We start from the raw sequence: 26646 nt of genomic DNA, 5'->3' as shown, positions 1-26646 counted from the left end.
CCTTGTGAGAGTCCCTGGATGTTCCTTAAACACTCCATTGTAAATAAAGCACTTTTTGCAATCTTTTCATTTAAGCTGCTTCTCCTCTTTGATTTTGTTGATGGTTTGTAGGGTTTCAACTCCTAAAGTTCTTCCTGTCCGTGAGTCTGTTGATTTAGAACTTTCACTAGGACTGAACCTCTATCTACGTTCCTGATATTTATAAGGTTTGTCTTTTGTGTGAGTTTGTTGACATAAATCAAGGGTTCCACTCTGACTGCAGCTCCTACCACACGCCATACATTTAAACAGTTTCTCCGTCATGTGTCTGCCAATGTTTTCTAAGGGGTCCACTCCAACTGAAGCTCTTTCCGTACTCCATACATTTATATGGTTTCTCCTCTGTGTGAATCCGCTGGTGTAATTTAAGGTCTCCATTCTGACTGAAGCACTTTCAACACTCCAGGCATTTAAATGGTTTCTCTCCTGTGTGAGTCCGTTGATGTGTTCTAAGGCTTCCATTATCACTAAAGCTCTTTCCGCACTCTATACATTTAAATGGTTTCTCCCCTGTGTGAGTCCGTTGATGTCTTCTAAGGTGTCCATTATGACTGAAGCTCTTTCCACACTCCATACATTTATATGGTTTCTCCCCTGTGTGAGTCCGTTGATGTGCTCTAAGGATTACATTATGACTAAAGCTCTTTTTGCACTCTATACATTTGTATGGTTTCTCCCCTGTGTGAGTCCGTTGATGTGTTCTAAGGGTTCCATTCTGACTGAAGCTCATTCCACACTCTATACATTTATATGGTTTCTCCCCTGTGTGAGTCCGTTGATGTCTTCTAAGGCTTCCATTATCACTAAAGCTCTTTCCACACTCTATACATTTAAATGGTTTCTCCCCTGTGTGCGTCCGTTGATGACTTCTAAGGTTTCCATTCTGACTGAAGCGCTTTCCGCACTCCAGGCATTTATATGGTTTCTCCTCTGTGTGAATCCGCTGGTGTAACTTAAGGTCTCCATTCTGACTGAAGCACTTTCCGCAATCCAGGCATTTAAATGGTTTCTCTCCTGTGTGAATCCGTTGATGTGTTCTAAGGCTTCCATTATCACTAAAGCTCTTTCCGCACTCCAGGCATTTAAATGGTTTCTCTCCTGTGTGAATCCGTTGATGTGTTCTAAGGCTTCCATTATCACTAAAGCTCTTTCCGCACTCTATACATTTATATGGTTTCTCCCCTGTGTGAGTCCGTTGATGTGTTCTAAGTTTTCCGATATCAGTGAAACGTTTCCCACACTCCATACCATTAAATGGTTTCTCCCCTGTTGGAGGTCGTTGATGTGAACTATGTGTGCTCATTCAATGATGCATAGTCCGCATTTCACACATTTTAATTTCTATTCCTAATGGGGGGGAAAGGTACCCAACCCCTGGAGTTTTGACTGTCTTCTCCATCTCCTTCTTCAGAGTGGGAAGAAAGGGAATCCTGTTTTGATTTCAAGGAAGAGAACAAAGGGAAAGAGAACACATCAAGCTCCATTAGCACCTTCTCCTATTTCAACGTCTCCTACATTCCCTCACCTCCTACCCATGTTCCCAACTTTCAGGAAATGAATATGCAATTATGTCAAATGATAGTAATGCATCAGCAACCTCTCCTAATCCTCAACCAATCTTCATAAAGCAGCTTGATTTTTTAAAGAACGATGTGATGTCTGATCTCGTGCCCGTCTTTTGACACAGGACTATCCTAAAATGACACTGAAAAGCAGGATATTCAAGGCAAAATGATAAACTGTACTTAGTGGAATATGTAGTACCTTGGAAATGTAGTATTGATTCACTAATGGCCTGAAGTTGTGTTATTTCTGGGGACATGAATTTATTCCTGTTCTGTCTTACAGATCATAATCATACGATGTCATGGGGTGTTGGGGGAGCGGTAGTACCTTTGGTGGGGGAAATGTCATGCACCTTACGGGGTAATTTATCCACCATTGGTACCCACCCTGCACTCAGTTCTCACCTGTTTCTTCCAGAAGCTGTCAGGATGGAATAGGGGCCACTCCCAGGAACGGCTTCAACTGGCTGGCTAAACCAGGTGTGTATACCTGATGGGTCTCAAATCCTTGGTGGGTTGGGGAATTCTGCTGCAGGTGAAGAAAGGCCCTGGTGGATGGAGAGGATGAGAACAACAGTGAATCCCACAGTCAAGAAGGCAGATTCTGCCCATTCTGCAGAGGAAAGGGAAGGGCAGATGGGGCTCGTCAACCTGGGAAGGGAGCTCCTCAAGAAGGAAAACTCTAGTCGTCATACTTTGGTGCACTCCCTCGCTTCCTCTTGAGTTATCTTCAGGAGAAGAAAAGCTATGGAGGAAAACCTACACAAATCCAGAGTGGAGTCTCTAAGATGGTTGGATGGTGCCCTGCACACCTCCTTCAAGCAACTCCTGCAGCCAAGCTGGTGCCTAACGTACCGCTCTGCTTTCCTTGGGACTATATAAGCCAGGATGAGAAGGGGGTCTTGTTGTCTAGGCAGCCCTGAACCCCCAAACACACTGTCCAGGCTGGCAGGACTGCTTACACAGCAGTTTCAGGGGGGGCGATGAACTCAGACCTGTGTATCAAAATCTCTCCAATGTAGAATATATAAACAAAACAGAACTGCTGCTTATATCATACATCACTTAAAAAGGATTCAGAATATTTGTCTTTTGAAGAAAAGACCACCAAGTATCCGATGGCCCTTTCAAAGCTAATGAAAGTCTTGTGCCTGGAGCTTTTGGGAGTGCAGGTCCAGTGTTAATGAAGAAATCTGAGGGCTCCCTTGGACAAAAAACAAGGACAGCAGCCAGGAATACCAGAGCAAAGCAGCAGCCAGTAGGCTTGGTCGTTACTGAAAACTGTCGCGACAGGACTCCCACCTGCCACCAGGTGAAACAAAATGGAAGCCCCGTACAAAAGAAGACCCCAACTTTTATTAGTTACTAATTCCTCAAACTACACCCCTCAAACTACATCACAACTACATCACAAAAAGGAGGGGCTGAGGGAGGAGTTGTGGTCGTAACCTGAGTGTCCTGCCACCTGGCCGGTTCCCCCCTTTCCCCCTCCTCATCAGTACTTTCCATGTGACAAAGGGGAGTTTGCAGTTTCCTGCCCCCAGAGGGAAGAGCTGATCATTGTCCTTTGCTCCAGTCCATGTTGAATCCACTCCTATATGCAGGTTCTTTGTTACCTTGATGGCCTTATGTCTGGGACCATCAGGGCATAACAACTGGGCAGGGCTCCTGTGGATGTGCTGGTATGCTCAAGGGATTATGGCCACCCTGTATTAAACCTATCCCCTTTGATAGTCCTTTCTTCATGGAGCAAAATAAAAGTGGACTGGTGTACCGTATTTTTCGCTCGATAACACGCACCTGACCATAACATGCACATAGTTTTTAGAGGAGGAAAACAAGAAAAAAAATATCTGAATGAAACAGTGGATGTATCATTTTTGTGCTTCATGCTATGGCCACAGACATGTGATTTGACGGTGAGTTTGGGGTAGCCCAATGCAAAAATCCTGAGAATCCATGTGGATCTGTGCTTTGTAACCAAGTTTTTGCACCATTGCAGCCCCAGGCAACAGTGGGTGCGTGATTTTTTTGGTGCAGGCTGTAGCCATGGATATGCTATGTGATCTCATGGTGAATTTGGGGTGACCCTATGCAAAGATCCTGAGGATCCATGTGGATCCATGCTTTGTAACCATGTTTTTGCACCATTGCAGCCCCAGGCAACAGTGGGTGCGTGATTTTTTTGGTGCAGGCTGTAGCCATGGATATGCTATGTGATCTCATGGTGAATTTGGGGTGACCCAATGCAAAGATCCTGAGGATCCATGTGGATCCGTGCTTTGTAACCATGTTTTTGCACCATTGCAGCCCTGTTTTTGCATCAGATCATTGCTATGTGATCTGATGGTGAATTTGGGGTGACCCAATGCAAAGATCCTGAGGATCCATGCTTTGTAACGATGTTTTAAGTGGGGAGGGAAGGAAAAATAGAAGGGACAAGGAGCACCGAGAGGGGTGTGTGGAGAAACAGCTGGCTAAGAATGCAGGAGAGGGGTTTACCGGAGGGAGGAAAGGAATGCAAACGTTCCCCCACCCACCCAAGCCAGCCAGCTCTCTCTCTCCCCCGCCCCCACCTGCATGTTGCCTGCAAGTCCCTAGACGCAGCAGCAGCACCAGAGCACAGCAGGGAGAGGAATTAGAAGGAAGGACGCTCTGCTTTCCCCTCTGCTTGCCTGGAGGGGAGGGGTTTCCTCTGCTCTTTGTTCCGTTTGAGCAAACACGGTAATGAAACAGAAGAGGGTGGGCAGTAAGACCCTGAGGCAGAATGCAGGAAAGCAATAGCTTTCTCTCTTGGGATGCTCGAACTCACGTGTGGCTGCCTGCAATCAATTTACCACACTGAGAATGAAGATAAACTGGTAAAATAAGGGGGCTGGGTTAAAGCTAAAGGGAAAATCTCAAAGATCCCTCAAGAACAAGGCAGGGGTTCAGGGCTTCCAAAGCCGAGCTGCAGCCTTAGATGGGGAAAATGGGGCTTTCGGAGGTGGTTTTTACTGCCCCGCTGCTTCCAAATTTTTAAAAGGCAAATTGCAGGAGAAGATGCAGCAGTCCGTCACTCTCTCACTCCCTCCAAGCACCCACGCTAGCGAACAAACACAGGCAACCACACACTCACAAAGCACACACACTAGCAAACACACAGTCGCGCTGCAGAGTGGCCAAACCTCCTAGGAAGCACTTCCCTGGCTTCTGCTGACCGCAACGAAGATGACCCTCGAAGAAAATGTGTGATGCAAAATTATGTGGTTTGCAGGGGTGTTGATCAGGAAAAAGAACAGAATTATCAAAAACTATGGGAAATAAGGGAATGGATTTGCTGATTTGATAATGAAATTAGAATACAGATGGGGGAGGTATGAGGAGGTCGGGGAAATTAGGTTTAAGAAAATAAGGTTTGAAATTATACTTGTTTTCTGTTTTTTGTTTGTGTATCTTTTTATTGTTGTTTGTGTTTATATGTTTTTATTGGAAACTTTAATAAATATCATTTAAAAAAGAAAGAAAAGAAAATGTGTGATGCACTCGGGCCAGTTGGCTGCAGGGACCACACATTCACTCAATAACACGCATGGACATTTCCCCTTACTTTTTAGGAGACAAAATCTGCGTGTTATAGAGGGGAAAATACGGTAAATCTGATGTACAGTTGATTTACTATAAACTTATAAGAAAAACGTCGTGTATGTTGTGTGTGTCGTGTAAGTACAAACTGAATGACTGGGGAGGGGAGTACCTGCAACAGCAGGAAAGCTTCTTCCACCATTATCCTTCCAATAGGGATTCAGGCCTCATCATGGGACTAAAACAGCACTGGTTGAACTGGATGATGATCTCCGATGTGCAAGAGTCCGAGGGGAAAACTGTTTCCGGGTTCTGCTGGATCTCTAAGCAGCTTTGGAGACCGTCGACCAGGGTATCCTTCTGGACCCTCTAGGGGAGCTGGGGGCCCTGCTCTGCAGTGGTTCCCCTCTTTCCTCCTGGGCCTTGTTCAGAAAGTGGTCTTGGGAGAGGAGTGTTCTGACCCCTAGGTGCTCCCTTGTGGGAGCAACAGAGTTGCCGTAAACGATAATCCCACCCACAAACTCTCATTTACATACAGCCTGTCGATTGTGGGGGGGGGTCACACACCTCACCTGTGCTAATGCTGGCAATCTTTGGCCTGTATAGGCACACCCTGGGTGTTGAGCTTCCAGCCACAGGCACTGTCTATCATGAAAATGGGTCCTTTGACTGGGAAGATTCACGCAGCCGCTGTCATTGAATTTTGATGGATTGTATCTCAGCTTGTCTGTCAGTCTGACACTGCCTACAAAAAGTTAGAGGAACAAAAATGCCTTTGAGATGCAACTTCTATATCAATCCTGAGAGCCATTCCATGGTCTCGGCACCCCTGTTCCTGACAACAGGTGTACATCTTCTGCATCCTCAATGAACCATGCAGAGAAGAGACGCTTAAAGATGGAAGCCTGAGAGAGAGGAAAAGGTTTCTGGCTGCTTCCTGGGTGGGATTGTGGAAACAAAGAGCCACTTCTGAGAAGGCCTCTCCCCTCCTCTCTTCCTCTCAGGATTTCCTCTCCTCGCCAGGGGGAACAATGGTTGGACCGGGCAGAATTGCTGTATCTGCCATTAATTTGATTTTGATTTTATATTAGAATGAATTGCTTTTAGAATGCATTTTAATTAATTGATCATGAGCCCGGCTTCGCCCGGGGAATGGTGAGATATAAATTATTATTATTATTATTATTATTATTATTATTATTATTATTATTATCTGGACAGGGCAGGGGCTTATGGGGTGGGAAGCGGGTGAAGCTTGCAGGAGGGAAGGTGCGTCTTGCTAATGGAGAAATCTGAGGGCCCCCCTGGAGAAAAAACAAGGACACCAGCCAGGAATACCAGAGCAAAACAGCAGCCAGTAGGCTTGGTATTTATTGAAGACGGTCGCGACAGGACTCCCACCTGCCACCAGGTGAAACAAGATGGAAGTCCCGTACAAAAGAGAACCCAAAATTTTATTAGCTGTTAATCCGAAAAAAGAATGACCAATGATCTGACTTCCAAGATGGCGACGTGAACGGCAGCCTTGTCCTATGCTCGGTAAAGCTTTGTTTTTACTATCTGCTTTGGCGGGTTCTAAGGGCCCTAAGATGCCTTAAGGCATTTATTTTAGAAGTTTTATGGTTTATGGTTCAGATTATTTCTACTTCTCCCATAAATCTGCAAGAAATCGCAGCAGATAAAGATAAACGCGGCAGATAAAGACTGTTAAAGGGAGTAGGGCTCATTAACAGCACAACCTGCCCTGACCCTGCAATTTTAAGAAATCCTCTCCCTATTTTTCTTGCCGACATGAGAGGGAAGAAACGCTGCAGGCAGCATTCCAACAAAGCTGCGAGCACGGCCAAAAGACAGACAAATATCAGGGATTTCCTGCCTGACAATGACCTAAGTGAGATCTGCAGAAACTTCCCTACAGCAAACAGTTATGAGGCCCTTGCTCCCAGCACTACTCATGAGGAGCCTGCCGGCATTGTGGACGGCCCACAACTAGCCTTGAGCCTGTGTATGAAGGAACAGATGGAACAGACTCTTGAGTCCCTACAAAAAACTTCACCTGAACTATCCCAGCCACCAGCCCAGTTAAACAAGGACCGAGAGGCACTGGAACTACTAATCTGCCAGACCGAGTTGATAACACATACCATCACCATCCTATATAAAAGGCTGGATGGGATTGAAAAGAAGTTTGAAAAAGCCTTTGGCTTGTTCAGTTGCCCCCCCCCTCACTTCCTCAGCTTAACAATATTGCAAACTCTGCTCACCCCTGCTCAACTGTGCAGGCTAACCTTGCACAAAAACAAGTGAGATGCCTGCCCAACCAAGTACAAAACTCAAGTCTGCAACTCCAGAACAGCAAACTTGCAGTACTGGTGGGAAACCACCCCTTGAATCACAACAAATGGGCGGATAATCATTCGGTCGCAAATTCCCTGTCCCAACTGCTGGGGCAGACACTACGCCCCGTAGATATCGTGGACATCTCATGGCTGCCTTCTGGACCTTATGTGAGACGTATGGTTATTAACTTTAGATCTGCCCACTGCGTTGCAAAGATTCTAGGACTAAGAAACCGTACAAGAAAATGGCACATCTATTTCACAAGGATATTCACCAATCTGACCCGCACACCGCTATGCACCAGGATAGGTGCTGTCTGTGCTGATGCCGGGCCTGTGCGCCATAAAGAACAAATAGTCGGGGGAATGGAGCCGGGACACATTACCCCTCAGAGAGTGGCAAGCCTGCCCGCAAATGACTTAATTGATTTTCTACACCCCCCGCTTGGTACCCTGGTCTCTACGTGCAACGAGCCTGGTATTGGACTACCCAAGCAAGACCAGTTTGAAATGCTCTCGTCCTCATATGCCTCGATGCCAGAATTGGAGGCTTCCATTATTTTAAGCCCAATACGCAATCAAGATCCACAGCATTTGTCAAATTTTGACCCGCTAGCAGTACCGACACAAGATTCAGCTGTTGACCTGCTACCTGTACAGCCTATACGGGTCGGCAAAGCCCTCGCTCTGCAAAAACCAGCTGAACATCATGACACATCAGCTGATCATCATGATATTTGTAATGGTGTCATCGAAGATCCTCTGGGCCAAATCAACCTATTGGCCCCCCAGTTAAAGCCATCACACCTACCTAGGGACCAGCGACCTCAAACCTGGAACCACCAAGCAGAGCAGAAGGAGGAGGAGCCTAACTCAGGAGCCCCAAACCACCGGAAAAGAGATTGACTGCCACTATTTCCACCATCACCCTATTTCCACATTCTATCTTGGAACGTGGCGGGATGGTTATCTAAGCAGGGTGACGTCGGCCTTCTGGATTTCCTTACAAAATTTCAGATTATATGTCTACAGGAGACATGGTGTCTAGATCTCCATGTCCCTTCTCTTCAGGGATACAAAGTCTTTGCTACCCCTGCGATAAAACCAAATTTCCGAGGCCGACCTAGTGGTGGCTTAGTCACTTTTGTTTCTATCAAGCTAAAGTGCAAGGTCCGGCAACAGCAGTGGGCGAAGAGTAACAACCTACAAATCCTACTTATTTCTAGCAGTGAAGGAGGAGATTTCCTCTGCTTTAATATATATATCCCTCCCATAGGCACCCCTTCCCAGTCGTCACAAATCTGGGAAGATTTAGAGCTATGTTTGGAGAAGGCTGAACTAGAATTCCCTGGCATGGATATCCTGCTGGCAGGTGATTTCAACGCCAGGATAGGAAACGACATTAATACGTACTGCTCTAAATCCCAGTTACTGCCAGAGGCAGATTGGTTTATTCCCTGGTCCTCTGACGATAAGGTCTTGAATAAGGCAGGCATTACATTAATGGAGACTGCCTTCAAACATAATCTGTATAATTTGCATGGTACCCATATGGACAGGTCAGGGGGGTTCTTTTCTTTCCTTGGGCCTAGAGGTGCGAGCGTTATTGATTATATCCTGGTCTCCCCAAAACTCTTGGAGAGGTCACAGGGCTTTAGGACTTTCAACAGAACTGAGAGTGATCACCTCCCTATATCAATCTCACTAATTCCCCGTGGTTTGGAGGATCCGCAATACCGTAATCACTGTGCAGACCCACCTCCAACTCTGGCCCTTCGTAGGCGTAAATGGAACAGCGACCTGGAATTCAAAATCAAACTACACCTGCATTCATCAGATTTACTGGCCTTGAGAGACCAATGTATTCTATCTAATTCTGACCCCTTTTTAACATTTCAGCAGGTCTCAGAGTCGCTCCTCCCACTACTTACGAACTCCAACCAACCCAAACAACAAAATAATTCGAGGGCCTGGTTCGACAAAGACTGTAGAAATCTAAGATCTTTGCTTAGGAAATTACAAAATAAGGTAAAACAGGAAGGGCCCTGTCCTCAGTGGAAAACCTGCGCAGGTGGCGCTCTCATTATAAAAATACTCTAAAATTTAAGAAATCCCTCTATAGAAAGGAACAATGGGAGGCATTTGACAAGGCGATCAAATTGCGGGACGATAAAAAGTTCTGGGAAATAATTGCTCAGGGAGTTTCACCCAAAGGGAAAATTGTAACCAATAGTATTTCATCTAACTTATGGTACCAACATTTTCCCTGGCTATGTACAGCTCCAAACATTGCTAAACCGAGCCAGTTTCCTCCTATTAAAAACGATCTATTAATGGGCTGGGATCCTGTTACCGAATCAGAATGTTTACAGCTAATTAAAACACTCAAGAATGGCAAAGCTCCCGGTGAAGATATGATTCCTCCTGAGGTGCTTAAACTAAATGCCCAGTGGTGGGCTGCTTTTTTGGCCCAACTTTTTACGGCAATAAATGATACATGCAAAATCCCAGAAAACTGGAAACTGAGCCTGGTAGCCCCCATCTATAAGAAGGGAGACCCCCAAGACCCCTCAAACTATCGCCCCATAAGTCTCCTGGACATTGTGTATAAACTTTATACTCGCCACCTGCTAAATAAATTGGTTGACTGGGCTGACCACTCTAACTTGCTTAATCTGGAACAGGCAGGGTTTAGAAAGGGCCATAGTACAATAGGCCATTGTTTGGTACTACAGACAATGATAGATAAGTATACAAAGACACATAAGAGCAAACTTTTTGTGGCTTTTGTAGATCTCACATCCGCTTTTGACTCAATCTGTAGGGACAAATTATGGCAAAAACTATATGACACAGATATTGATAGACGACTTCTCAAAATACTTAGAGAGTTACATTCACACACCACAGTTAAAATCAGAACTGGGATGTCAGGCAACTATACTGACCCACTGCCACTGGGGAAAGGGGTTAAGCAGGGCTGTTTGTTAGCGCCGTTCCTCTTTAATTTCTATATAAACGACATTGTTCAACATATGACAAAGTATAAGTCATCAGCTCCTGCCCTGGAAGGCAAACACCTGAATATACTGCTATATGCTGATGACATGGCGGTCATGGCACTCACTCGAAGGGGCCTACTCAGCATGCTGGAGGGGCTCGCAGCTTATTGTTCCCAAAACTCTCTAAAGATAAACTATGATAAAACAAAATTTGTGGTATTTACTAGAGCTCGCCACACATTTAGATGGTCTCTAGATGAACACAAAATTGAACAATGTCTCTTCTTTAAATATCTTGGTATCATTTTCCAAGCTACATCTAGCTGGCTTGCCCACTTCAAGACTGTAGCCCTTCTAACACGTAGGACAACTGGTGCTCTGCTCAGCTTTTTTTATTCGAGGGGAGGGCAACTGGCGACCCCGGCACTAAAAACTTTTGTTGGAAAAGTGATTCCCCAGATGTTATACAGAGTAGAACTCTGGGGATGGAATCAGAAGCTGTTAGAACGGCTTGAAATCTTCCAAAAATTTTATCTCAGAAGAATTCTAGGCCTCCCTCAGAGTACTCCAGCAGCTCTCCTAAGAGTGGAAGTAGGATTACCTTCTGTGTCTGCCAGGGCCCACTTAAGATTCCTGCATTTTTTCACCAACCTCATAGATGCCCCGAACACCTTATTGGCTAAACAAGCCTTTGTATCATTACAAAATAATACCACTTGGCATAAAAGCCTACTAGACATTCTATCCAGATACAACCTACCTGAGTTTAATACTCTCAAATTGTGGAGCCCTGATAAAGTTCGGGAATGGATCTTTGAAAAAGACTCCTTTTTGGACTCCACCAAGATAAAAAACTCTGGGTTTTCCTACTGGTTCCCCCGAGTAAAAGCAGTCAAAATCTGTGCCAATTACTTGGTGGAGATCACTGATCCCACCCTTCGGAGAGCTTTCACTATGGCACGGTTTCAAACATTGCCAACTGCTTATCTGACCGGTAGATAAACAAAAACCCCAGTAGAACATTGTTTATGTCCTTGCCTTATGAAAATTAAAGAGGATCTTAACACATTACTTCCTCTATTGCCCCATTTACTCGGGCTTTAGAGACGCATTGCTGCAAATTATACCCAACTCTATAACCAGTCCTGAAGATAGAGTAAAATTTTTGTTAGTTGATGCAAACCCACGCATTACCCATGTGGTAGCGGTCTTTGTGATGAAGGCCATGAAAGCCAGATTTATGGACGACAATGTAAAGACCCCTTCATCGTCTGTTTAACTCGCTGCTCGTTTTCCCTCCTTTTCTATTTTGTGGGAAGAAGGTTTTGTTGGCATAGTATGTAATGAATTTTAATATTTTTAACTATTGTAGTGTTGATTTTTGTGCACAGGCATGGTCCTCACAATAAACGGATTTGATTTGATTTAGCTGTTAATCCCAATGTTACAGTCCCCAAAATACATTATGAAAGGGGAGGTCTGGTGGCTGTAATCTGAGCATCCTGGACCCTGCCCCATGGTTCCCCTTGCCCTCCACCAAACATCTATCTGGTGAAAGAAAAGAGATATTTACATTTCCCTTCTAGGAGCAGAAGTGCGTCAGTAGCCAGAGTGGAACAAGGGGGGAGGAAGTGCAAACAAACATGACCGCCATGTGGCCTGACTTATCCCCCCCCCCCAAGAAGGGAAATGGCCGACATGCGGCTTACAGCTAGAGGGTGGTGGATGGCTATGCCCCCCCCCCGCCACCGCAAAACAAAAAGGTTGCCCCTGCATCCTAGCTTGGCGCCCGCCCAGAAAGAAAAGCCACAAAATTATGGCCTAGCCTGGCGGAGGGGCCATGCCCCTTCCAATCAGGCCAGAACGTACCTTAATCTGGCTGCCAGGACACACTCCTGAGGATCCTGATGCTGGAAGGAAGAAAACCAAAAGAGGCTTGGACAAAGGGGTCGGCCTCCTTTCTTTGGCCTTTGCCCCACCCCCGGCTGGCCATCCATTGTCCTTCCTGACCAAGGGCGGGTCAAAGGCCGGCCCAAGCAGGTGGGAGGCACCCGCCCAGGTGAGCCCACCTGTGAGAAAGGGAGGGTAGACATTCCCTGTTTCCCAGCCAAGCTAATCACACCCTTTTGTCTTCATCTGGGTTGGTTCTTTGTGGAATGGCTACCTGTCTGGCACTCAGGTATCAGGATGCCAGGGATTATCACTCAGGCAGAGTGGCTGCTGAGGAGCTGAGCTCACATGTCTATAGGAATTTCTGAAGTTACCCCAGTGAGCCAGTACACAGAGACATTTATCAGTGAATTCATACATTTGGTTTTGTGCAGCAGAGGCCCTTTGACTAGATAGGAAGAAACTGTGATGAAGTGTTTTGTGGGAAGAAATCACAAAAGTGATTGTGCTGATTTTGGTGGTGGGCTGCATGTGCATGATATCTGCTGGAGGGGCAACCACCCCCAACCTATACATAGATTCCTGCAACAGTCTGGACAGGTCAGGGGCTTATGGGGTGTAAAGAGGATAGAGGCTCCAGGAAGGAAGGGGTGGGGGGACCGGACCCCCCACTTTCCAGGGATCCCTCTGGCTGCCTTGAAGGGATGGCCGATTCCTGGGTGGGAGGGAGAAGCCAAGGCGGCCCCTCCAGAGAATCCCCACGGGAGCCACTATGGATAAGTCTTCCCAAGACTGGTTTCCTATCTCCCCCCCCCCCAATTCTGCCCTTCCCTGCCCCAGGGATGCTCCCCCTCCCCACTTCCTCGACTCCCTCCCTCTGTCCCAGAGTCTCCACTGAACCCAGAGGTCCCCCTTGGCGCGGCTTACCCCACGACCTGCGCCCCCATCTCTCCCTCCGGAGGGCCCCCCACCCAAGACGAGCAGGGGAGGACAGGGGGGTCACTATCAAAGCCTCCATCACGCCCGTTAACCCTTTCATGGCCCACCTCTTTCCGCGCGGAACCCACAGAGTCCCAGGGATGCCTGCGCGGGCAAATGGGTCGAGGGGGCCTCGTGGGATCCCCTGGGTGGGCTTCCTAAGGGTCAAAGGAAAACCTCCTTCATTGTACGCGTGCAGGGATCCAGATCCACGAGAGGCGCTTTGGGGAGCTGGCGGGGTCTCTGGATCCTCCTCTCCCCTTCCCCCCCGCGACCCCTTTACCTCTTGTCCTCCCTCCCGATTCTCCTTTCCTTTCCTGCAACATCCACGTGGGTGGGGGGGATTTACCTGCCGCCCCTCCTCCCCTTTCCGAAAGCGCGCCCCCTAGAGCTACGGCGCAGAGCAGCAATCCGGCGCAGAAGCTCCACTTGCGGGAGAAGCAGGCAGTTTGGGAGGGGGGCTCACCCCCCCCACTTTCTCAAAGCAGGAGCCGGATGGCGAGGAAGAGGAGCAACATATTGGGGAGGGGATTTGGGCTTTGCGGAGGCGGGGTCTGGGAAGGATGTGCCGGAATGGGTGGAATTTGGGGGGGCGGGGAGCAGAGGAAGGCGTCCCCCCTCCCCTCTTCCTCCTGAGAATCAGGAGAATGGGGGAGGGGCTGATCCCGGCAATCCACTTGCAAAGTGGGGTACCCCTGTTATTCTAAAGCAGCAATGCGGCAGCAAGCAAAGGCTATAGCAGCCAAGACTGCTGCTTGTGGCTGGAAAGCCAAACAGGAAGTTTGTGACTGTTGCCATGGGAACAAAGGGGCAGTCCATTCTGTACTGAGCACCGGATGTTAGCTCAGTGGGTTTGTCACATGACCTGTACAGGATGTACATGGGTGGAGTCTGAGTTTCTCTCTGTTTGTTGAAGAGAGCAGACATCTTTACTGTATGACTGCTAAAGACACAAATAAAGACATGTAGATACGTTTCTGTATGTGTCTGATTCCCCTCCCTGGGGATATGCAGGGAGCAGGAAGGAGGAGAAGCAGTTGGTGTGTTTTCCTCACAGCCTGAGGAAAATCGCCGGAACGGACCTCGCGTATGTTTATCCTGCCGGGAGTCGCCGGAGGGAGGTCTAAAGAATTCAGCCGGTGCCTGAACAGATAGGCACATACCTCAAGACGGGCTCGAATTCCAACAGTGGTAGCAGAGGATGGTTGCTGTTTTCATCGACCTCTGCATCAAGAAGTGGCCTCCATGGAAGCCTGAGGTGGAAGGCTGATTCTCTGCAGCCAGAAGCTGACCAGAAGAATCTGAAAGCCAAGCTACGGAGCCCAGGTATGAGATTTTCGGGCTTAGAAGTGTGAATGCAGATTGATTTATTCTCTGCTTCGAGGGAGCAACGTTTGGGAAAACAGCTCCAGTCAAAAGAGAAACTGCATTCCAAACATTCCTGTGGTTTTTCCTGTTCAAGGAAAAGGAATGCTGTTGCTTAGCAACGAAGGCCAGTTTCACGAGAGGGCTGGACGAGTCAGGCTTTTGCCTCGGAGAGGCAAAAACAAGGTTTTGTTATGACTAGGCCCTTCCAAAAGAACTCTTGGAAGAAACATTCCAATGCGGCTAGCGTTCAGAGCTGCCAGGTGGCACAGAGTGTAAACAAGCCAGCTATTGGATTTTAGAGGCTTGTGTTTGAGAGTCAATGCAAGGACTCAAGATGGATGCCAAGAAGGGGGGAGGCCTGCCTACTCCAGACCTCCTGACCAGTGACAATTATGCATCTTGGTCTATTAAGATGAAGGCCCTGCTGCAGAATCAGAGACTGTTTGGGGTGATTGAGAACCCCATTCCAGCAGCACCAACGCGTGCTTGGCAGTCACAGGATGTGAAGGCCAGAACTGCTATAATTCTGTGCGTGTCAGATTCGCAGCTGATCCACATACAAGATTTAGACCACGCGAAAGATGTTTGGAACACGCTGAGACGGACACATCAGAGAGATGCAGGTTCTTCAGCGTTGCTGTATTTTGAGAAGCTGACCAACCTGAGGCTTGCGCCTGATGGAGATGTTCAAGCGCACCTGACGGAAATGAAATTTCTGCGTCAACAGATGGTGGAACGCAACTTCCGTCTGCAGGAGGAAGTGTTTTGCTTCATGGTGATCAACAGCCTGAATCGGACTTACAAAACAGTTGCCAGTCAGCTGGGGTCTCTCCCAGCAGCGGATCTCACTTCGGAGAGGGTCTTTGCCGTCGTGTTGAATGAACATGACAGACTTGCCGCCCTGGAAGTCAAGGACAAGGGGAGCAAAGAACGGAGTTCTAACGCCCCTACTGCTGTTGCTACTGGAGAAAATGCTGTAGCTTTGAACGTTGTCCGATGCTACAATTGTGACCAGATTGGGCATCTTCAGCGGTACTGCAAGAAGCCACGTAAGAACAGAGGAGCTAAGGCGAGCTCTGCAAAGTCTGAGGCGACAGACAAAGGTCACACCAAGCCAAAGGCAAAGACTGCAAAAGCTTTGATGTCGCTAAAAGCCACACCAGAGGTGGGAAACTTCTTTGTCCTAGACACGGGCGTGACGGTTCACATGACAGGACACAGAGGACTATTTTCTACATTTGAGAAGCAAAGCTTTGCTGTGCAACTAGCCAACGGTCAAAAGCTGGAAGCGACCGGAATTGGGACTGTGTATCTTAAAAGTCTGAACTTGACTATAAACAATTTTTATTTGGTTCCAGAGTTGAAGTTTAATCTGCTCAGCGTTTCGCAGATCACCAAGAAGGGACTAAAACTGTCCTATGATGATGAGAAATGCGAGATCTACAAAGATGGAGAGTTGTATCTTTCTGTCAAAGAGAAAGATGGACTGTATTTGTTGACTTTTGATCAAAGTGATTACATGGAATGTAATTCTTGTGATTCTAACATGATTTCTTTTACAGGTGTAGCCAAGAAGAACGCCAAGCAGGTCACCTCGAGGGTCGACAAGGCATTTCAGCGGGTGTATGCTGATGTGATTGGTCCTTTAGCACCATCTAGAGGCAATGCAAGAAACCCGTAAAAGAAATGGAGTGGCCCTCATAGTCAATAAAAGAGTGGCGAAGGCTGTACTGGGATGCAATCTCAAAAATGATAGAATGATCTCGATACGAATCCAAGGCAGACCTTTTAACATCACAGTAATCCAAGTTTATGCACCAACTACTGGTGCTGAAGAAACTGAAATTGACCAATTCTATGAAGACTTACAACACCTTATAGAAGTGACACCAAAGAAGGATGTTCTTCTCATCATAGGGGATTGGAATGCTAAAGTAGGGAGTCAAGAGATAAAAGGAACAACTGGCAAGTTTGGCCTTGGAGATCAAAACGAAGCAGGGCAAAGGCTAATAGAGTTCTGTCAAGAGAACAAGCTGGTCATCACAAACACGCTTTTCCAACAACACAAGAGACGACTCTACACATGGACATCACCAGATGGGCAGCATCGAAATCAGATTGATTATATTCTCTGCAGCCAAAGATGGAGAAGCTCTATACAGTCAGCAAAAACAAGACCTGGAGCTGACTGTGGCTCAGATCATCAGCTTCTTATAGCAAAATTCAAGCTTAAACTGAAGAAAGTAGGAAAAACCACTGGGCCGGTAAGATACAATCTAAGTCAAATCCCTTATGAATACACAGTGGAAGTGAGGAACAGGTTTAAGGATTTAGATTTGGTGGACAGAGTGCCTGAAGAACTATGGATGGAGGCTCGTAACATTATACAGGAGGCAGCAACGAAAACCATCCCAATGAAAAGGAAATGCAAGAAAGCAAAGTGGCTGTCCAATGAGGCCTTACAAATAGCGGGGGAGAGAAGGCAAGCAAAATGCGAGGGAGATGGTGAAAGATACAGGAAATTGAATGCAGATTTCCAAAGAATAGCAAGGAGAGACAAGAAGACCTTCTTAAACGAGCAATGCAAAGAAATAGAGGAAAGCAATAGAATGGGAAGAACCAGAGATCTGTTCAAGAAAATTGGAGATATGAAAGGAACATTTCGTACAAAGATTTCCATAATAAAGGACAAAAGTGGAAAGGACCTAACAGAAGCAGAAGACATCAAGAAGAGGTGGCAAGAATACACAGAGGAATTATACCAGAAAGAAAGAATACACAGAGGAATTATACCAGGGGTCCCGTATACCCCAGGTAGTGTGGTTGCTGACCTTGAGCCAGACATCCTGGAGAGTGAAGTCAAATGGGCCTTAGAAAGCACTGCAAATAACAAGGCCAGTGGAAGTGACGGTATTCCAGCTGAACTATTTAAAATTTTAAAAGATGATGCTGTTAAGGTGCTACACTCAATATGCCAGCAAGTTTGGAAAACTCAGCAGTGGCCAGAAGATTGGAGAAGATCAGTCTACATCCCAATCCCAAAGAAGGGCAGTGCCAAAGAATGCTCCAACTACCGCACAATTGCACTCATTTCACACGCTGGCAAGGTTATGCTTAAAATTCTACAAGGAAGGCTCAAGCAGTATGTGGACCGAGAACTCCCAGAAGTGCAAGCTGGATTTAGAAGAGGCAGAGGAACCAGAGACCAAATTGCAAACATGCGCTGGATTATGGAGAAAGCTAGAGAGTTCCAGAAAGACATCTACTTCTGCTTCATTGACTATGCAAAAGCCTTTGACTGTGTCGACCACGGCAAACTATGGCAAGTTCTTAAAGAAATGGGAGTGCCAGATCACCTCATCTGTCTCCTGAGAAATCTCTATGTGGGACAAGAAGCTACAGTTAGAACTGGATATGGAACAACTGATTGGTTCAAAATTGGGAAAGGAGTACGACAAGGCTGTATTTTGTCTCCCTGCTTATTTAACTTATATGCAGAATTCATCATGCGAAAGGCTGGGCTGGATGAATCCCTAGCCGGAATTAAGATTGCCGGAAGAAATATCAACAACCTCAGATATGCAGATGACACAACCTTGATGGCAGAAAGTGAGGAGGAATTAAAGAACCTTTTAATGAGGGTGAAAGAGGAGAGCGCAAAATATGGTCTGAAGCTCAACATCAAAAAAACGAAGATCATGGCCACTGGTCCCATCACCTCCTGGCAAATAGAAGGGGAAGAAATGGAGGTAGTGAGAGATTTTACTTTCTTGGGCTCAATGATCACTGCAGATGGTGACAGCAGCCACGAAATTAAAAGACGCCTGCTTCTTGGGAGAAGGGCAATGACAGGCCTAGACAGCATCTTGAGAAGTAGAGACATCACCTTGCCAACAAAGGTTCGTATAGTTAAAGCTATGGTTTTCCCAGTAGTGATGTATGGAAGTGAGAGCTGGACCATAAAGAAGGCTGATCGCCGAAGAATTGATGCTTTTGAATTATGGTGCTGGAGGAGACTCTTGAGAGTCCCATGGACTGCAAGAAGATCAAACCTCTCCATACTGAAGGAAATCAACCCTGAGTGCTCACTGGAAGGACAGATTGTGAAGCTGAGGCTCCAGTACTTTGGCCACCTCATGAGAAGAGAAGACACCCTGGAGAAGACCCTGATGTTGGGAAAGATGGAGGGCACAAGGAGAAGGGGGCGACAGAGGACGAGATGGTTGGATAGTGTTTTTGAGGCTACCAGCATGAGTTTGACCAAACTGCGGGAGGCAGTAGAGGACAGAGGTGCCTGGCGTTCTCTGGTCCATGGGGTCACGAAGAGTCGGACACGACTAAACGACTAAACAACAACAAGAGGCAATGCAAAGTATTACCTAATATGTGTTGATTCTTTTACAGGTTTTGTCTGGATTTATCTTTTGGAGAGACCGAAAGAAGCCTTAGAAAGGTTTAAAGAGTTTTGTGACAAGGTTAAAAATATGCATGATGCTGACATAGATTGTCTTTGCACAGATGAGAAGCCAATTTTTCTTTTACAGGAGTTCCAGAGGTTCCTGAAGAAGAAAGGGATAAGACACAAAACTGCTAGTTCCGAAGAAGCTTGGAACAAATGTGTCTGTAGTAGGGTGAACAAAGAATTGCAAAAGGGAATGGAAGCGCAATTGCTTAGTTCACATCTGCCACATGAGTACTGGGCTGAGTCGCTAATGTCATATTGTTACACGTGGTTGAGAAAGTTTTCAAAAGAGTTGGGATGTTCTCCTTTTGAGAAACTGTTCCACAGAAAACCTTCTGTTGCCCATTTCAAGGTTTTTGGGTCTCATGTGAGAGCAGAAGCTCCAGGTGGAGTAAAGAATGCCAGAGGCATTTTTGTGGGTTATGAAAAGGGTCTCTACAGAGTAATTTTGTCTGAATCTGGAAAGGTGATTCTCACAAAATTTCTAGAGAGTGCTCCTGAACAGGAGAGAGTGATTGTTCAAACATTTCCCACAGGAGTTGATGATGATTCTGATGATGATGATGATGAGTTTGGTCTTATTGAGTTCAGTAGTACTGATGATGACAGCGATAGCTCAGACAGCTCAGTTGTCACAGTCATTGAGAGGAAATCTCACACAATGACTAGACCCTCAGAAGAGGAGGATGAACCACTGATTAAGCTTAGTACTGGTTCTCCAGAGAGTTCAGAGGCTGAACCAGAAATTAGAGAAGAGCAGCACCTCTTACGTAGGTCTGAGAGAGCAACGAAGGGTGTACCACCCAAGAGGTATTCACAAGAGTTTGCTAACTTAGCTGTTGCTGTTGTAAACGACCAAGGTCAGATTGAAGCTGTGTCTGAGTCAGAGACAAAGGCACAACAGAGAGTTGCTAACCAAGGTAATGCAGATGCACTCATTCCTTGGAAGTCACACAACCAGAGAGGTACATTGGTAAAACCAGTGGCGGGTAGTTCCAAGGGTGGAACTGAAACAACAGGGGAATGTTATAAGTATAACAACTGTTTGTTTTCTTCTCTGGATGACGCTTTGCTCGCAGCACGCATTGATACTTTAGGGGGAGTATGTTATTCTAAAGCAGCAATGCGGCAGCAAGCAAAGGCTATAGCAGCCAAGACTGCTGCTTGTGGCTGGAAAGCCAAACAGGAAGTTTGTGACTGTTGCCATGGGAACAAAGGGGCAGTCCATTCTGTACTGAGCACCAGATGTTAGCTCAGTGGGTTTGTCACATGACCTGTACAGGATGTACATGGGTGGAGTCTGAGTTTCTCTCTGTTTGTTGAAGAGAGCAGACATCTTTACTGTATGACTGCTAAAGACACAAATAAAGACATGTAGATACGTTTCTGTATGTGTCTGATTCCCCTCCCTGGGGATATGCAGGGAGCAGGAAGGAGGAGAAGCAGTTGGTGTGTTTTCCTCACAGCCTGAGGAAAATCGCCGGAACGGACCTCGCGTATGTTTATCCTGCCGGGAGTCGCCGGAGGGAGGTCTAAAGAATTCAGCCGGTGCCTGAACAGATAGGCACATACCTCAAGACGGGCTCGAATTCCAACAACCCCACCCCACAATGTTTATATTGCAAAATCCTTCCCTCCCCCACCCCACGCCATGAGCTTAGATCCCTCCGTGTTTTAGGTATTGCTGCTGTTAAATCCAGGAAGGGGGGAGCGGCAGTCAAGACAGAAATCCATCGGGATGGTGGGTTGAATCCTGATACTTTTCAAGCCGAAGCGCAGGAAAGCCTTGCAGCCAGGGGGATGTGTGAATACTGTTGTGGTGCTTGGGGAAAGAGGGTAGTTAAAAGGTGTGGGAAACTGGGGTTGTGGTGGAGCGATGAACCCCAAAGGACTGAGAATTCACTGTGAACAGGACTGGCCCACTCTAGCCTCACCCCCTTGCCTAAAAGCCTGACACCCCGCAATGTGACAGGATTGTGACTCCTGCCCTCAGCAAGCAAAATAGTTCCCCTCCCCACCGGAGGAAAGCAATCTATGGGATGCTGAGGTGCCCTGAGGGCTGTGCGGGACCCCCATTCCTTGAAATGGAGGGAGCCGTGGGCTGTGGCTCTGTGTGTGTCTCAGGCAAAAGGGGGGGCTGCTCTGTGTGTTTTGCTAGCAGATAAAATGCACATTTTTGGGGGGGGGAGTTTTCTTTTTGTGTGCTTTGCATTGAGACTCGTGTTTCCAGCTTAGCCAGGGGAGCTGGGGCGGGAGGGCTGCCTGTGTGTGTGAGAGAGGGGGGGAGAACCCCCCCCCCGCAATAACCGGCTCCCAGCTCTGTGTATGTCTCATACACATACACCCGGACAACACCATTACTGGCCCCAACAACATCACACATACCATCTCGGGACTATTTAATTGCTCATCGTCTAACATTGTGTATGCTATCAAATGCCAACAGTGTCCTTCAGCTCTCTATATTGGACAAACAGGCCAGACCTTACGCCAAAGAATAAATGGACATAAATCGGACATCAGGAATCACAAGACAGAGAAACCAGTAGGAGAACACTTCAATCTCCCAGGACATTCTATACAAGATCTCAAAGTAGCTGTCTTACTACAAAGGAATTTCAGAAATAGACTGGAAAGAGAAGCTGCTGAATTGCAACTTATCACCAAACTTAAAACCATGGAGAAACCTGGTCTGAACAAAGACCTTGGATTCTTATCTCATTATACATGACAAAGCCATTTTTCACCTTTTCACCCCTTGCTTTTTCCTGTAAGACCTCTTGCAGTCGTTAAGAGTCGTCAACAGGCTCATCACAGCTATCTGCCAATCACCCATTCCCACCACCCTTCTGAGTAATACCCCTCCCCACCTTCTCACTATATAGAAGGGTCTGGAAACTTCTGTTTCAGTGTATCTGAAGAAGTGTGCATGCACACGAAAGCTCATACCAAGAACTGACTTAGTTGGTCTTTAAGGTGCTACTGGAAGGATTTTTTTTTGTTTTGACTATGGCAGACCAACACGGCTACCTATCTGTAACTGTGTATGTCTCAGTATTTTATTGTCTCTATCTCGGCCAAGAGGGGCTGAGGCTGTGAGGAAAGAGGGGGAAGCTGCTTTAAGACCCAGAAGTGGTGAAAAGCAAGATATAGTCTGTGTTCTAGGATTATGATAATATTTTATTCTCTTGCTGATTATGCTGTTTTCAATGTGCATTTTATATTTCCCCTCCTTTAGCAATGTTTTCTTCTGAATGAAGCTGAACTGTGACACACACCCCAAAAGAAAAAATCCCAGGAAAGTATTTGTTACAGAAATTACAAGGCGGGGTGGGGCACATCTTTAAAGTTGTTAAATGTTACAAATATTATGCCTGAATGTATCCTTTTGGCTTGACAGCTCAGGGAAGATACCTAGCTTAAAAAAATCATATAAAATCAACTCCTTTGCCAGTTCCCTCCATTCCAATGCTATTTTGCCCTTGGAAAAAAGGACTCTTTTTTCTGCCACCTGTCGGACTTGGGTTCGACGGAGCTCCTCCGATGATGCTTAGGTAATGACCTGAGCCTTTGATGAGGCTCCAGGCACACTCCCCATTCAGCAGAGTATCCAGCACGCAGGGAAGGACGAGAAGTTTATTAGCTACATTGCTAAAGAGTTTTATTTCTAACTATGCAGACAGAAACGAAATATACATGCTCTCTCTGTGAAAGCAGAGAGCAACTGAGAAACAAAGGAACAGGAAACAGTAACATCACATCCGTCTCCTGTCTTCCGTGAGACTTCCAACAGTCTGGAATGTCTCTGGAATGCAAAACAGAGTCTTGTGACTCCAAGAGCACTGCACAGTGGCAACACACAGAAACCAGCACCACCTCCCCAAGGGTGAAGATGTGTAGACACACCTCCTACCCCAGGAAATGCCCAGAGGTGACAATTGCTGGGCTCACTGTTAGCCAAGGGAAGCCAAATCTCATCACCAGACTTGTCTCAGGCTGCAGACATGCAAAGGAAGTTCTGTTGTCCTTTTGGGTGGTGGGTACTTGAGACATGTTTGCCTCTGCTAATCTTATACTTGGGTGTTGCCCTGACATATCTACCTATGCTAATCTTCTGGAACCCTCCCCTTTCTTTCTTTTTTTTTAAAATATTTTTTATTAAGGATTTTCTTGTTTTACAGAAGTGTAGTGCCTCGTATTTTTTTTTTCTTCTTCTTCCACGTAGCGTTTTTACAAATCTGTTTCATTTGTTGAGGCATTAGGGGGAGAAGAAAAAAGAAAGAAAAAAGAAAGGGGGTGGAGAGAGGGAAGATGGATGGGGGTGGGGTCGGGTGGCGGTGTTTCTATTATGTTTAATGTATGTAGAGTTTGGTGTCAGCGTTGCCTGTGTTGTTCACTTGTGTTCCTTTGGTGGTGAGAGAGGTTGGGGTTGGCCTAGGGTGTGATTGTTTGCTTGTGATTGGCTGTGGTGATCTTTGTTTTCGTGTGTGAGTGAGGTGGGTGGGTGTTTTGGATCAGGTTAGCCATATTGATTTGTATGCTGTTGGTGGATTATTGTCATTGTCCTGTTGGGCTGTGTATGTGATAAAGGGGAGCCATACCGGGGTGAAGGCGTCTTCTTCTGTTTGTCCCCGTGTCAGTTTCAGTTTATTAGTTAATTTTTCTAGTAGGGCTGTTTCCCATACTATTTGGAACCATTGGTCCATGCTTACTCCTGACAGGTCTTTCCAGTGTCTGGTTATGATGTTTCTGGCTGCTGAGAGCAGGTGGGTTATGAGTTCTTTGTGGTGTAAATGGGCATTGTTGTCTTGGAAGATGTTTAGTAGGGCCAATTCTGGGGTGATGTCTATTACTTGCTTAGTTATTTTACATATTTCTTGTATGGCTGTTGTCCAGAATAGTTGAATTTTGGGACACTCCCACCACATGTGGAGGTATGTGCCTGTGGAGGTGCACCCTCTCCAGCATTTTGGTGAGGTTCCTGGGTGTATTAGCGCTAGTTTCCTTGGTGTTAGGTACCACCTGTAGGTGAGTTTCAGTGTGAGTTCTTTTCTTTTCGTTGATATGGATTTAAAGGGGGGTTTAGACCACATTCTGGTCCATTGAGTGGGGTTAATCTCATAGCCTATGTCATTCTCCCATTGTTTTTTGATTGCGTCTAGGGGATTTGCGGGATTTTGGAGTAGTATTTTGTATATTGCGGATACCGTCCCTTTACCGTTTCCCTTTGTTGTTAGGAGGAGGTTTTCGAAGGTTGTCAGGGGCCTAGTTGCTGCTGATTTTACTGTTGGGTTGTTTAAGAGGGCATGTAGTTGGTGTTGTGTTAACCAGGTCATTTGGGTGTCTTCTAGTTTGTCTTGTATTTCTTGTGTTGACAAGGGTTTGTTATTTTTTATAAAAGTCTATTAGGCGATATAAGCCTTTGGTTCGCCAGGTTTTTGTCTGGAGGTTTTGTGCTGCATGGTAGAATAATGGGTGGTGCGCCAGGGGGATTAGTGGGGATGGGCTTGGGGATAGTTTGCCTATTTGTGTTTTCCATGCTTTGAGCATGGTCTGTGTGTACCTGTTAAGCGTTGTGGGAATTTTCTTTAGTTTGTTTGGGAGGAGTGGGTATGTTGTGGTGCAGGTGTTTTCAATTGTGTCCCTCTCTAGGTGTACCCATTGTTTTGTCTCATCTTCTAGTATATATGGGATTATATGGCGTATTTGGTTGGCATTGTAATATGCTTCTATGTTGGGGATTCCCCATCCTCCTTCTGAGGTGGGGAGGTGCAGGCATTTGGAGCTTATTCTTGGTTTTTTATGTGAGAAGATGAAAGAGTGTAGTTTTCTCTGCCAACTGCGAAGTTGGGTTGAGGGGATCCAGATTGGGAGGGTTTGGAATAGGTAGGTTAGTTTTGGGAGTGTGATCATTTTGATCATGGCTATTTTGTCTGAGAGAGTGAAATTCATGTTATTCCATCTCTTTAGGTCTTTGTTAATTTGTCGCCACAGGGGCTTGTAGTTGTGGAGGTACAATTTATTGAGGTTTCTGGTTATTTGTACCCCTAGGTATCTGAACTTGGTGTGGCAAAGTTTTATTTTGGTGACCTTCGTGAGTTCTTTTTGGGTGTGAGGAGGGGGGTTAAAGCACATAGCTTCTGACTTTGTAAAATTTACCTGTAGGCCCGACACCATTGCAAATGTGTTGAGTTCTCTGATTAGGGAGGTTGCTGTGCTTATGGGGTCTGGTGTTGTGACCATTAGGTCATCTGCAAAGAGCCCTAATTTATAGGTTCTGCCTTTTATTTCCACTCCCTTGATGTCTGTGGCTGCTCGGATGCGGATTGCTAAGGGTGGAACCCTCCCCTTTCTGACGTTTTAGTGATGTAGCAATGATGTATTGATGATGCTGTGCGAACTATATCCTGGGATATGGTGGGAAAGTTTTAAAAGTCAATGTCGCCCCAGGGTCAGAGTTCCCTCACTGCTGTTTGAACCAGTTGCACAACAATAAAGGTTCTCAGTCTACTGACTGCTCTTTGTTCCAAATTGCTTGGCTGGAATTTCCTTCGTTTACTGACCGCACAGACCCGCAGGGGACTTGTACCCTGGCGAGCTGGGCTTCTGAGTAGTCTCTCAACCCATAATATTCTTTAACATGTTGAAAAGTCCTTTCCCATTCCCTGTATTGACTGCCTGTGATAAAATCGTTGGACTCTTATCTTCCCCTGGCTCCTGAGTTTATTGGCCAGACCTAGGAGTTTTTATAGCCTTTGGGGGTATATAGTGGTACCTTGGTTTATAACCATATAGTGGTACCTTGAGTTAAGTACTTAATTCATTCCAGAGGTCCGTTCTTAACCTGAAACTGTTCTTAACCTGAAGCACCACTTTAGCTAATGGCGCCTCCTGCTGCTGCCACGTTGCACGATTTCTGTTCTCATCCTGAAGCAAAGTTCTTAACCTGAGGTACTATTTCTGGGTTAGCAGAGTCTGTAACCTGAAGTGTATGTAACCTGAAGTGTATGTAACCCGAGGTAGCACTGTAATCCATTCCGGAGGTCCGGTTGTAAACCAAAACAGGTTGTAACCCAAGGCGCGCTTTTGCCAATGGGGACTCCCTCCCCCCAAATGGGTTGTAATCCAAAAAAAGGGACACGGACTTCGGCGTTTGACTTGGTTGCAATCCAAAACGGTTGTAATTCAAAGCGGTTGCAAACCAAGGAACCACTGCACAACATTTGGTGCCGTGACTCAGATAAATCAAGGCTTTCTTTGAGCCCACCCAGCTGTGGGTGCCTGAACCGAGGGAGCCGTGGGCTGTGGCTCCGCGTGTCTCGGCCAGCTTTGGGTGCCTTAAGCAGGCAGCAGCAGGCTCCCAGCTCTGTGAATGTCTACGTATTGTCTCTAGCATGCCCAATTTTGGCAAATTCAAATGCAAATACGGTGGAGCGATG

General features: G+C 46.4%; 1 protein-coding gene across 5 annotated transcripts in view; it reads right to left on the bottom strand.

Annotated features, from left to right (window-relative positions):
- Positions 1-240: 240 nt before the first annotated feature.
- The window catches only part of LOC309378762 (uncharacterized protein), a 49303-nt gene continuing 22897 nt past the window's right edge, over positions 241-26646 (bottom strand). The window contains exons 1-5 of one of the 5 annotated variants that reach the window (XM_081927399.1): positions 13661-13917; positions 12379-12419; positions 5741-5913; positions 2010-2152; positions 241-1469 (exon numbers count right to left, since the gene is read on the bottom strand). In XM_081927399.1, the coding sequence (XP_081783525.1) occupies positions 434-1342 (909 nt within the window). In that variant the 5' untranslated portion in view covers positions 1343-1469; positions 2010-2152; positions 5741-5913; positions 12379-12419; positions 13661-13917 and the 3' untranslated portion in view covers positions 241-433. The other 4 variants (XM_081927398.1, XM_081927402.1, XM_081927400.1 and 1 more) reach the window with 4 other exon arrangements.

This window comes from Podarcis melisellensis (genome assembly GCF_964234715.1).
Source record: "Podarcis melisellensis genome assembly, chromosome: 10".
Taxonomy (NCBI): Eukaryota; Metazoa; Chordata; class Lepidosauria; order Squamata; family Lacertidae; genus Podarcis; species Podarcis melisellensis.
This window is presented reverse-complemented; position numbering and strand designations above follow the sequence as displayed.